At 34.3% G+C, this 13753-nt stretch overlaps 1 protein-coding gene across 3 annotated transcripts in view; it reads right to left on the bottom strand.

Moving 5' to 3' along the window:
- Positions 1-13753, bottom strand: part of CSMD3 (CUB and Sushi multiple domains 3) — a 699407-nt gene that overhangs the window by 249387 nt on the left and 436267 nt on the right. For all 3 annotated transcript variants that reach the window (XM_009643918.2, XM_009643926.2, XM_035899525.1), the window contains one exon: positions 6691-6860. In XM_009643918.2, coding sequence (XP_009642213.1) covers positions 6691-6860 — 170 coding nt within the window. The remainder of the gene's footprint in view (positions 1-6690; positions 6861-13753) is intronic.

Genomic DNA, 13753 nt, shown 5'->3' with positions numbered 1-13753 from the left:
TGTTTGCCGGTCCTGTTCGCGGCACTCCGGGTCGCTCGCGCTCCCTGGGGGCTGCTTTTATACGTCAGGAGGGTCGGGCCGCCGTCACCCCTGACTCCGCCCCCGCTGCGTCAGAGCTGCCCGCTCGTTAGGAGCTGGCTCTGAGGTGAGGGGGGAGGGGGGCTCGGGTGCCCTCTCCCTCCCTGCGCTTTTGCCTTCGCGGTTTTTCCGCTTTTAGGAAAGGGTCCCCCGGCTCGATCCTCCGCTCCGGAGCCCTTCGCCTCGGTGTCTTCGCCGAAATTAAGTTATACCAACTATTCTCAATGTCTCACCAGAACTTCCCATAAGCCACTTCATGATACAAATGTTCTTCATGTTAGAATTTCCCCGTACATACTTTATTGCCAATTTTCTTAACTGTCCTACCATATTAAGCCTTGGCACACTGACATCTCTCCAGAGTTGACACTAATTCTACTTTTAAGCTTATATAATTTCTATGAAGGAACAAAATTTAAAGTACCCTAACACTTCTGAAACTCTATGATTCCTTGAGTAGGAGAACTGTATTTGGCTGAGGGAGGTATGTGATTCATTTGAACATGAAATTGAAATATTTTTTTCTTTTGGTTGCTGACTTTCAAATATTCAAAGTAACATATACCCCTCTTCTTGAGATAGTAGGGTCTCCCTTAAGACGATAAATGGATGCATATTTTGTAGTATAGTTGTCAATTTAAGTCATGTTGTCTTTTTTGTGCTTCATTCAAGTTAATGGGAACTAAATAGAAATTTCTACATGTAATTTAAATGGTACAGTTAATAATTCAATTCCAAATCTATCTTTATTTTTTTAAAAAAGTATTTAAGTTGCAAAGAAAGTGGTAACAACCTACATTCTCTTGTGAGATTTGCAGGACCAGCATTTTCTTTCTAACCTTCCTAAAATAGGTAGGAGTTTTGCTGAAGATTTTGAATGAGTTAGTAATTCAGCTTCAGAATTTGTTCCAGAAGATGAGATTAGATGTGAATTAAGGTAGCACCATTATTTTTTTTTAATATAGGAATATTCTTTCTTAAGGCCTTGCCATGACATCTGGATTTATGCCACTTGGGTGCTAAATGTATGGCCAAGAACAGTCATTATTAAAGTATTATTTGGCTGGATACATTTTCCTTAAAGTGATCCTGTAGCATTAATGCAAAGTTAATTGATCCATGATTGTATAATGCCTGAATATCCTAGTGACAAGGTATTCAGAAAACAGTTCCATCTTTATCAGCTATTTAAAGGCCCAATCTGTTAAACAATTAGTTCACAAAGAGAAGCAAAGGCACAGAAAACTGCATTGATGTTCTTCATAACACAATGATATTTTGCAATATTATAGGGAAGGATGCTAACAGTGAATATTGTTTACATAAATATGATTTGAACTGATAGATGTAATGTTTAATTTGTGAGGAAGGTTATGTTTGCATTTACAAATAGAGAATAAATAAAACTTCCTAAGTTTTTGGGGGGCTCCACTATCAACAAATTTTAAATGGAAATTAACAAATTTTCTGCTAACTTATTTAACTCCATAAAATTTTAGCACGGGAATAGTATAAAGTGAACGTATTAAATTTGTGCATTTTAATCAAACTATTTTTGAGATTTGCCACTGAAACATAAAAGGCATATGGATATGAAGATCTGTGACTTTATAAAGAGAAGAAATAACATAAAATCCGCATCTCAGAGCTGAGGCTGTCAACACCCTGTCAAATATATCATTTATATCACATGCAAATAGATGCACTAATATAAAGACAGAAAAGGGCCCATATGTTTGGAGGGTTTTTTTTGTCCTCTACATTTATTACCTACTTCACTCATGTTTTCAGGATGATGTTGCTAAGAAGGATTATGATAGCAAGTGTGGAGACTCTTAAGAAACAGATTAACAAAAAGCCCCAAACATTACCTCCCTTTGAAGTCTTCACACAAAACCCCTCAAAAACAGAATCATGTGCATATATTTCAAAGCTGGCCACAGGTGAGACAGCAAACGCAGTAAAACAGAATCCTTCATATTTTGCAGGAGCACAAAGTGTGCTGAGCCAAGCAGAGAAGAAGGGAACCCTTAATGTCAGTTCTTCTGTTTGGTTTCCTGACATACTGTTACCTGCCCGTTGATGCACTGAGTGTTTTAATAGAAAGAAAAGGAAAGATTGCTTCATTACAGTATCAAAATAAATTCTTAAAGCCATCTTTTCTACATAGGTGCAATCTCATCTGGCCCATTAGCTCTCTCACTATACATACTGCCAAGAACAGAACCTACTACAGAACGAAAAAAAAGTCCCCACAAAGAACTGATGTTCTCTTTCCATCTCAGTCCCTTTCATACTTGGTGCTCCTTTATCTTTTGTTTTAGGTTCATTTATGGAATCTGCCTGCAGATTTTTCTGGGGCGGGGGGTTGGGTTTTTTAACATTAACAGGAAACTACTCATTAATTAGTACCATGCATTGGTACATTTTTATTTATGTTGAAATCTACTGAAAATAAAGAAGACAATCATATTATCTTTGTTCAAGCTTCAACTATAATAAAAGATGCCTTTCCCCCAGTAAGTTAGAGAGTATATTAAAAGATCTTTGACATAAAAGAATACTTTCTACATTCAATTGATTTCAGCAGAAAGTGTTCACCACAAACAATGGACTATTCAGGCAAGTAGAAGAATGGCAGCTCTGTTCCTTTCCATGCAAATCTAAGGGGTTTGCTTACAGCTATCAGAGACTACAGATTTTACAAGGAAAACTGGTGGACAGAGATAAAAGTGGGGGGGAAAAAAGCAGGTAGAAATGTTCTCATATTTTGGAAATCATGTATTCTTTTTTCCTGCCTATACACTATATAGATCTTAAATGCTTCATATATCTTCATGAAATTTTCATTAATATTAAAGATGTGGCACTATCAAGAGCTGGTTATAGCTCTACACAAAGAAAAAAAAAAAGTAGAGACATATTCCTTACACTTTCCAACAAAAAACAACCAGCCAAACAAAAAAACCACAACATTCATGTAAGTAGCCAGAGCAGTTATATCAATAAGAGAAAAAGCGAAATGCGTACTAAATGAAGGAAATGAAAACCAAATTATATGTTCTGAAACCTCTGTTCTACACCAGTTCAGAACTGGTAAATGGAAACTACTCCTTCTCTGCCTGGGAGTAACAGTAAAGGCGGTGATTTATTTGTGTTAAATATGCCGTTTCCCTCTAATGCTGTATTCCCAGCCCAGCTGTTTCACTGTTTCAGTCACAGTGCTTGTCAGGTATAAATTTGATTCATGGTCAGTTAATTCATGTGGTAAGCATCAGACCCCATGACTTGATTAAACAGCATGTAAAAAGTTTAGTAGAATATTCCATCTATTCAGACTTTGAATGGAATTTTATCTGCATAGCTCTGTTAATCTAAAATAGTAGCTGATAGAAAAAGTAACACAAAGTTCACGGTTAACTTCTTTGCCAACATTTTCACCTATCAGTTCTGAAGAACAGAGATGCATTACCCATTTCTTAACTGAAGTCTGTAGCTAAAAGATGGAGCTTTAACTATGAAATATTATGGGGTTGCTTCATTTCTGTTTGGGGAAAGGAAGCCCTACCTGGAAGCTGTTCTTTGAATATCTTGGTTTATAAATGGTGAATTCCTTACCCTCCCTACTTCATAGTTAAAAGGGAACTGTATGTCACTCAGTTTTTTGCTGTAAGACTAGAAGATTTTTTTTTTTTAACTTAACTTCCTTCCATTGCCATTTTTCATTCCAGAAGACAACATTATTTTACTTACCTCAGAGATTTCTTCGAGTTCAGTCAAGGCATTCATTTTTATATACATTTACAGAGGAGTGATATAAATTAGATAGGATTACAGCATTTTCCAACTATTATTTATTCACTTAAAACTAAAGGTAAAGTATAAACCTAATGTACTACTCCTGTAGTGAAAAGAGTACTGTCAGCAAATGAGGTAGTATTTTCCCTTTTTTCATTTTAGTTAGCAGTTCTACAAAAATAAAAGGAAGCTCTCGCAAATTTATCTCTGAAGATATTTTACAGGGATTAATGTAAATCAGTCTAAGAGACTACAGGAAAAAAATGTGGATAACCAAGACTATATCTTAAATACATCTTAAAGAGATTAATGCTAAATACTAGGCATATTCCCAAGTCAGTCACATGACAAATCTTCCACCGATTCTTTTTCAGCTCCTGGAGATAAGGAGTAATCAACAATAATAGGGATAAACAGACAACTTCAGAACTGGTTCCATGAGAAATATTTTGGAATATGTGACTGGTGGTTTGTATTTCCTGAAACAAGACTCTTTTATCAAATGAACACGTAAGACAATTTGTAAGAGCTTAATCTGAGAGATGAGTCAAGAAGAGACACGATGGGTTCCACAGATGTCATTGCTTCCCACAATATTAAGGATTGAGTGCCTCTGTCTTGCTAGAATGTCAGGCTGGAAAAAAGTGATAATCATAATAAAGAATACTTCTTGTAGGGGGTTTTAATAGATTGGGAGGAACTTCAGCTCATTATTTTAATTCATGGCTTCTGACTTGAAAAACAAACTCTAATTACTAGATACGATTTCCATCTAACACACACCTGCAAACCAGCAAACATTTCTGCCACTGACATTTACAGCTGAGTGGTAGCCTCCATCCATTTATAATTAATACGGCATTACTCTTAAGTTCACATTAATTGAGTAGCAATATTAAAGTAGAATTTTATTTTATAAACCTCTGAGTTAACATTTTCTAGCCAAACATCTGTAGCGCATGTGGTTGGAATGGCACTTGAGAAATCTTAAGTGCATAGATCTTTTCAAAATTTTATGTGCATTAAATGATTAAGGAAGAAAAAAGAAAACAGTTTGAATTGCTTTATATTAATATTAATTTATATTTATATAAAAGTTTATATAACTGGGTATAATTGTAGCTACCTCCCTGCAGTACTATGACTTTTACACTAAGATAATAGAGTTGAATGTTTTCAACCTAAAAAGTTTGAGGAAAATATAGTAATATAATTTTATTGGATGGGCATAAAAAATGAGGACAGAAATATTAGGATAGTGATTTGTGTGGATAAGGATTACAGTTGAAATGTAAGATTGTCTTAAAATCTTATGCTAACGTTGGTTAATTTAAAGATCTTACATAACTTCACTAATTTTTCTGCTTCATTAAGAAATTCCAAAACTGTTAAAACGACATACCTGCATGCACCATCTGGAAGTTCTAATGGTAACTTGAATAACTGGCATTATTTGTTTGGGTTTTTTTTCTATGCTATTTTTATGTTAATACATACTAAGCATCTTTCAAATTAAATCTTTCTGTATTAATTAATGTAAAAACTAAAAGATATCTACTTGGATCTGAAGTAAGCAGTGAGGCCAAAGTCAAATAAACATACCTGTGTATATTGGATATCTAGTAACCTTTGGTTTATTTTGTTTTGCTTGTGGCATTTTTTTTAAGAACGTAATTTTTTTTTTTTTTTTGTGCTGCTTGATTTCATCTATTATTGGTTGTTTAGGTCTGCTTATGCCTCAGTTATAATTAACTCCTTTCTGGAAGTGCCTGTATCTGAAAACTAATGAGAGAGATCCTAACCTAATGATCAGTTGGCTAAAGTTAGATGAGATGAACCCTAGTCTGAATCATAGTTGTTTCTTAGAAATATATCTTTCCATAACCTTTCTTGTTTTAATAACTACATGGCAGAATATGGTAGAAAAACTTTTTTTTTCATCAAACATGATTGGAAATACCTCTTGTTCCTTTGATTTCTGAGAGGCAAGTTTAATTTAATGGAGTATTCTGAAAAATTAGACAACTCTTTATTCTCTTTTATGGATATCTTATTGCGTTTAGATTGTATGTGCTAAAAGTTACTCACCCTGCTCATCATCAGCTTCAAATACGTAGTTGGCTAAACATATGTGCATCTGGAAATGTATATTTGGGGGAATACAGCAATAAAATTGTGAAAAAATCAAAGTAAATGCTACTGAATTTATAGGGCGAGATTGCTCTGTAAAACTCTGGAAGGTTCTAGTATCCTGTTTTTCCATTTGTTTTTTTCTTTGTTTAATGTAAAAATTCTCTTTGCATGTAATTGCTGTGATTAACATTTTGCAAGAGACGTTGCATACCACAGAAGATTAGAGTCATTTAAAGCATAAACCTCATGTACAAATTGTAGTACGTAGACAGTGTATTAAATTAAAGTTCTGGGTGTAATGTTTGTTATGTTTAGATCACAGCTCAAGTTATGAAGATACTGAGGAAGAAAACAGAATTTACAAAAGACATAACTGATGAATATTCAACACTAAGAATGGAATACAAATACACACTAAGGCAGTTTTTGGTTTACAGTTTCAGTCTCTTTCTTAATTACATGTGCTCAGAAAAAATGTTTGTTTTAAGGAACAGATTATGAAAAAAACCCTCAGATTGCCTAATTTTTAACTTTTTAGAAATTGAACTGGTTTAGATACATATTTTCTAAGAAACGATTAATATAAACTTACCTGATATTGTACTATCACAGACAGATAAACTTCAACGATATGAGGAATGACAAGTTTAGAAATAACAGGTAAGTTATATGACTACCTACCTTAAGAACATCTCCATGCGCTAAGTGAAATGTTCTGGCAGAAATATTGATGCCTTTCCCTGCTTGTACCTGAATGCTGTAAATACATTCATGGTTGTTTTCATAATTAAGAGGATAATTGGGAGACAATAAGATTCCTTCATTATTTGTCGTGGAAGCTCCACATTCAGCTGCAAGTAAAAGAAAATGTTAAGGTATATTTTAATAGTAAACAACTTTTTTAATAATGGTGATATGGGAATGTTAATGCAAACTAGTTCAACATTATTAACATTTAACGATCTCTAAAATCTACTTCTAAATATATGTTCATGACAGTGATTGAAGGCTACAAGAACATTTCTAAATTGCTGAAATACTTTAATAAAGGTATGCCAAATAATATGGCAAGTGATAATCATATTAATGGCACATTTCATAATTGTAATGTTTCAAAGAACCTTTTTTGAATTTTGTTTTAGAGGAAATATAATTGGTTTTACTTCTCTAACACAGACTTGCAAATTAAATGAAAGTAAAAGTACTCTAGAAGTTTATACGTGTATATATTTATATATACATGCACACGTATAAATATGTGTACATGGAGATGCATACATTTTCACACAGATTAATGAAAAAAATTCTCTAATATTAATTTTTAAAAGTAAACAACCATCAATGGTATAAATTGCAGTAGAAACAGAGCTATACTGTATCTACTGGCTAAAAAACCCACCAAAAACACATTTAAGATTAAGAATTAAAAATAAAAGTAAGAAAGTGTTTCCAAGTAATACCGTGATTATTCCAAAAAAGAAACCTTATAATTGAGGACGTTCGTAATTAAATTTTGTAATTAAATTTAATCCCAACCATAAAAACTTACAGCAATGCTACATTAGGCATTAATAACTAATTTTCACTTACTATCATATTTTTTAGTACTAAAATAATTTTAATTAAGACATTTTTAGCATTGAGGCACCAGGTATTTTAAATTAACATTGACAAACTCTTACAATTCTTTCCTTCCCTTTTTATTTAGTCTTGATATGTGGGCATTATAGTGCAAGGACAACAACATTTCCTCTCTTTTTAACAGATTTAAATTAATTTTACATTTAATTGTAACATTAAATTTTCTGGGTTTATGTTTGTTTTCAGCATCACTTCAATAACCTTGCCATTTATTTTACCCAATGTCATGAGAATGCACCCCAGTTATTTTAACTTGGCAAATTCATTGGTTTATAATTTCTCAGAATAAGAAATTGTATTGTGCAAAACTGTGTTGTACTTCTAATGGTTTGAAAAGATGTTTAAGCAATTTATGGTATCTATTTTAAGAGCTATTATTGTTCGTTAGCATTGTTATAATTCCCCCACTACACTTGTTTGAGTGAAATCCAGGATATTGAAATATATTTATACTTTAAATGATAAAAAAACATTGATTAACTATTCTTTCCGTACAGAGCTAAACCAAATATTGCACAGAAAGCCAAATTGGGCACAGATGAAAGCAGAAGAAATGCTTGATGAATGTGTTCAATTCAACAGCGATAAAGAAAAGTACCCAAATAATTCAGGTGTCACCACTTTCTCTTAGAACAGTTGGATACACATAATCTGGGCAGAAGTGAAAACCTTCTAGTCCACATGATCGTGTCTATCCTTTTATTTTATTCTCAAATAAATGGGTATTTACTACTCTGAAGATTCCTGGGTCAGTTTGAATTACAACACATAAGAGTAAGATGATCATAATTTCAAGTTTGTGGGATATCATTTCCCATTCCAGAGAGGTAGAAAAGTCAAAAGGCACAAGGTATTTATGGTATTAAGATGATCCAACAGTTCTGTTTTTGTCAGAACTGTAATTCAAAGCAATTTTTAAAAATCTGAACGCAGCAGTGAGCCAACTGTTAGAATATTTTTTAACTAATATTTGAGAACCATGCTATGTTTTCTGTTAAAAATAAGGGAATTGTTCATGTCATAATATTTATCAATCTGATTATACTTTTCTTAATACAGAAGGAGAATACTGTGTTCCAAGTTGTGTATGCTCCATCATTGGAAGTGTTCAAGGCCAGGTTGCTTTAAGCAACATGATCTAGTGAAAGATGTTCCTGCCCATGGCAGAGGGGTGGACTAGATGATCTTCAAAGGTCCCTTCCAACACAAACCATTCTGTGATTCTATGCATGATCTTGACCCTTGTGTTAGCAGACAAGAAAGGAAGTTTAGTAACAGTAGTTTTGAAAACCAAAGTATAAAATAATTTCTCCCACAGCATTCTGTTATATTTTTACATTTCCACAGAAGCATGTATTGCAGCCTACAACAGTAGCTCCTTTTGTACACTTCTCAGAGGGATTCTCACAAAATCATCAATTAATCCCTTGCTTCTCTACTTGCCTTCTGTCAGTATACATTATGACTTAAAAAAACCCAAACCATAAAACACCAAACACACACACACAAAACCCAGCGGTATAATTCATGCAGAATCAAACAAGGAAGATACAGAATTAATATTATAAGGCTTTCCAAACTATACCATAAATAGTTCTATCTGCCAATATCCACTTCCATTTGTAAACATGAACAGACAGCTGTGTTGCTTAAAATTACGTGGAACTTCAGGTAACCAGCGGTTACCTTCTATCCTTTGATGTTAATACTATAGCATAAATCAAAAAGACCATAATACTTCCATGTACAGTTAAGTGCAGAGTAAAACAGCGTAAGGGAAAAAAATGTTAACTGAGTTCTTAAGTTTAAAATAAATGTAAATATTAAACATATGTAATTCCTTTAAAGTTTTTGGAAAATAATTTTAACAGGCATTACAGTGAGTGACAGAAAAAAGAGGCTGAAGAAGTAAACTGGATAAAATTAGGGGACAATATGTAAAGAATGAAACACAGAAGAGAGAAAAGGAGGGACAAAACACTATTTCAGAAGTAAGGAAATATCACAGAAGAATAGAAAGTCTGTGACCATCCTTTACAAACTTACTTAGAGATGTAATTAGAAATTACAAACATTTCTGTAGTGTCTCAATGTTTCATTTTAGTAACTTCCCTGTTCCACAGAAATGGAATTCAGGTTGTTTTATTTACGAAGTTGGGGTTTTATTCTTTTAAATCCCTTTATTTCAGCTGAAATGTAGAACCAACCTCACATAATTTGCTTGTAGCAAAAAAGGGAAATAGGGAAAATATTCCAACATCTGCTATGTTTCCACAAAAACTTTAATTCAGTCTTATACAAAGTATGTGAGACGCTGAATAGCCATCTAATTGTCTCAAAGCTTGCTCCTTTGTGTGCTTATCTGAGAAGATCAGCATTGCTGCAGACAAAGTGGCTTTCAGGCTTGCTGAAGCAGCAGACCATGACACCTGCTTGGCCACCAAGGCTTGGAGTTTGAACAAAGAACAGAGAAAGTTCGCAAAATGTATGCGCAAGTGTGTGTCTTAGGCACGCAGCCTATAAAAGGCTGCCATCTCAGACCCCCTGGGAGGGGACCACCGACTCCGCAGACAACCACTGAAGACCTTGGGGGGACCACCGACTCTGCAAGTGATCACTGAAGACCCTATGGGACCTGGGTGATCACTGAAGATTCTGGCGACCACTGACCCCACAGGAGACCAACGAAGACACCAGAAGCACAGACCCTTGGGATGCTGCGGATCCATGGCAGTGACTGCGCTCTTCCATCTGGCTTAATTTCCCATCTTTCCTTCCTTCCTTTCCTATCGCTGTTTTCTCTCTTTTCCACAAAATGTTAATAAATGAGTGAATTTGTGACATCTGACCTCATTTGTGTCTTAATCTCACTTGAAGGGATCGAACCTGAAAGAAGAGGTTGGTCCAGCCACCCCTGGCCTCCCAGTCTCGTCTGAGGTCGGCTAGAAAGCAAGGGGGCCTTCCTCTCATCCAACAAAATTGGATCCTAACAAAGTACAAGGATGTAATGCTAAGATTGAAGTAAATCACTGTTTCTGGACTTTACCAGAATATAGAATCATGTCACTATTAGAAAGGAGAATAAATAAAATGCTAAAGAAAAATAATGAAAGGAAAATACTGATGTAACGAGCTATTTATAAGAAATTACTGTTACGCTTTTAGTTATGAATGTCTGTTCATTGCACATTTCCATAATAAAACAGATTAGTTTAAACTACTTTTTATTAGTGTATTTAAATTCTGTAATAATGTAAAACGCCGTTGTTATTCTAATCAAGGAATGAAATGCATCTGTTTGGGTAATTTAACCATTTGAAAACAATTCTTCAATGAATGGCTTTTCCTTTTAAAATATGCTCTATTAGGAGAATTTTGCAAGGTTTCTCACAATTCAGCTGATTAAATGCTCACTATCAAACAAATAAATGTGATGTGTTGTTACAGATTCAAATTCAGCCATTGTTTTCTTCAAGGCAAACCCTTAGTATCAAAAGATAAGAACTACAAATAGCAGCTCTGTATTTTGAGAAATTGTTATGTCTTGGTTAGGAGGCTAAGCACATTGCAAAAGCTTGACTGGGCAAGTAAGTGGAAGCATTCTAAAAAGGATTTTATCTTTAACTAACAGTGGCATTAGACTGCAAATCAACAGTTACTTCAGAAAGTGTATCTAAATTCAGTGCTCCGCAAACTGTTTATAGAACTCATAGAACTGTTTATCTTCAGAAGTTCTACCTCTTCAGTCAATGGCAGACATAAGCAAGATAGACTCTTGTCAAAACAAGACAACAAAACACACAATAACAAGACAATCTTGACATTATTAACTTGTCACTGAAGTATTCTTTTCTTGAACAATCTCTGTTATGAGGTCACCAAAAGTTTTCCAGGTGGTTTTGGTATCCTGAGAGAGTTAAGTACAGGGAACCTTATGCTGATGAGGAAAATGAGAGGATCATTGTCTTCTTCAATCAGTAAGAATTTTTACTTTTACTTTATGCCATTCCAAAAGACTGGATTTCCTTTCATACAGCCAAAAATTAATAACTGTAATTTCTTATTAAGTATATGTCTGCAGTGCATGCATCTACATCAGAGCTGATCTAAGCATCAAAAGATTTAGGTGGCGGTCTGTGTATTAAATTTGCTTTCAGTATTTTGGCTGTTATCTGACTGCATTGTTTATGCTGTAGTAAAAGACACTACTGTCAGATTTGTGAAGGTCCTGTATTTAAGAGGTACACATAATTTTACAGCAGGTTGATGTTTCTATTAAAATGGCCAAATAAGAAAGAAACAATTGTTAAAAATAATTATGTATATTATTACTATTATTTTTAATAATTAATAGCTCCAGCTGAAAAGAATGGGGAGGAGTCCCATGTTCTTTAAACAATATGCTCCTGTACCACAATCAACCAAAGAGGATGGAGAAATAGCATGATGAATTATCTTCTGCATTAGTATTAACAAGCTAAAATGTATTTAGAATTTAAACAACCAATGTGCAGAATTTGCCTTTAAACTAATAACCTTCTCATAAAAAAAAAAAAAAACAAAACAAAAAAAAACAAAACCAACCAACCAACTCCCAAAACATGAAAACCCAAACCCAAAAAAACCCACAAAATAACGTGAGAACTGTTAGAACTTAGTGAAAATTTCCACACAGTGAACAGGAACAGTTAAATCTTTATGCAAAATATTAGGCCTCATCCCTGGAAACATTCAAGGCCAGGTTGGACGGGGCTCTGAGCAACCTGATCTACTTAGCGGTGTCCCTGCTCCTGCAGGGGGGTTGGACTAGATGACCTCTAGGGGTCCCTTCCAACCCAAAACATTCTATGATTCTATGATTCTAATATAAGAAATGTTAAGAAAGTGCTTATTACATTATAATGCCAGTATACTAATGGATGGTGAGCTCTCAATGGCTGTATTTTGCTTTGTTCAGGATATCCTATCCTTGAAAAAAATAACAGAAACAGAACATATTTGAAAATGGCAGAAGAAATATTTGGAGGGATAAAGTTTCTTCTGACAAACAAAAGAAAGATTAGGATTATTTTTTTCTGAGGGGAATCAATGAGACATTTACAAGTTAATATTAAAGTCCTTAAACTGAGCATTCATGTTGTCAAAATAATCCATATATTAAAAGAAAACTGAGTTAAAACTAGCAAAATAACTCCTTTTCAAACCCAAAATATTAAAAACAACCTTTGTCTTAAATTTTGTTTAGGCACAAAAGTGGATAAAGCTATGCATCAAGACCCTAGTGGCAATATGGAATAAGATGTGCAGAGGGCAGCAAATGGCTGTCCTGCTAATTAAGAGACCTTGCAATTACTGCAGACATATCTGCAGCAGAACCATCACTTCATTGGTTACCTAACTGTGCTTCAGTTCAACATTGCCTTTTTTTTTTTCTCTCATACAATGTAACCTTTTGGACATTTCTATTTTTCACTCCCCAGGTATTCCCTGAAAAGCACCTTAACTCAAGCTTGGCAAAGAAGTTATGTTGGTAAATAGGAAAAAACCCATAAACTTAGCAAAAACCTTTAAAAGCAAAAATCCATATACAATATTACCTGAAAAGTATGTAATAAATATGACATAAATGAATGGATTTGCCTGTAGATTTTTTTTTTTTTATATTTGTTTGTCTGCTTTTCATAATTGTAAGCGGTTTAGTTCCTTGGAAATCTGTATGACCAGAACACCAGAGACTCTGACCTCAGCTGTTTAGGACATACTGAGAAAAATGGACAGAAATTCTTATAAGGAGAAATATAAGTGGAAGTAGCATATAAGCACAAGAAAACAAGGTTTTAAAGTCAGTGTCTTCCAGCTGAGGTTTAGCAGACTGAAAAGAAATTGTATGGCCCTGAGAAAGCCAAAGGAAAAGGCCTTACACAGTTAGGAAGTATGAAGATACTAGATTATCTTCTTTACATAGACATAGCAATAATTATGGGTTATAAATTCTAACATTACAGTTATAATAAAACGTAATAAAATTTGGCTACTGGGCAGCATTATAAGTGAAGGAAGAAAGGGAAAGGGGAAGGGGAAGGGGAAGGGGAAGGGGGGGGGG

Source organism: Egretta garzetta, unplaced genomic scaffold (assembly GCF_000687185.1).
Source record: "Egretta garzetta isolate BGI_Z169 unplaced genomic scaffold, ASM68718v1 scaffold240, whole genome shotgun sequence".
In the NCBI taxonomy this organism is placed as follows: domain Eukaryota; kingdom Metazoa; phylum Chordata; class Aves; order Pelecaniformes; family Ardeidae; genus Egretta; species Egretta garzetta.
This window is presented reverse-complemented; position numbering and strand designations above follow the sequence as displayed.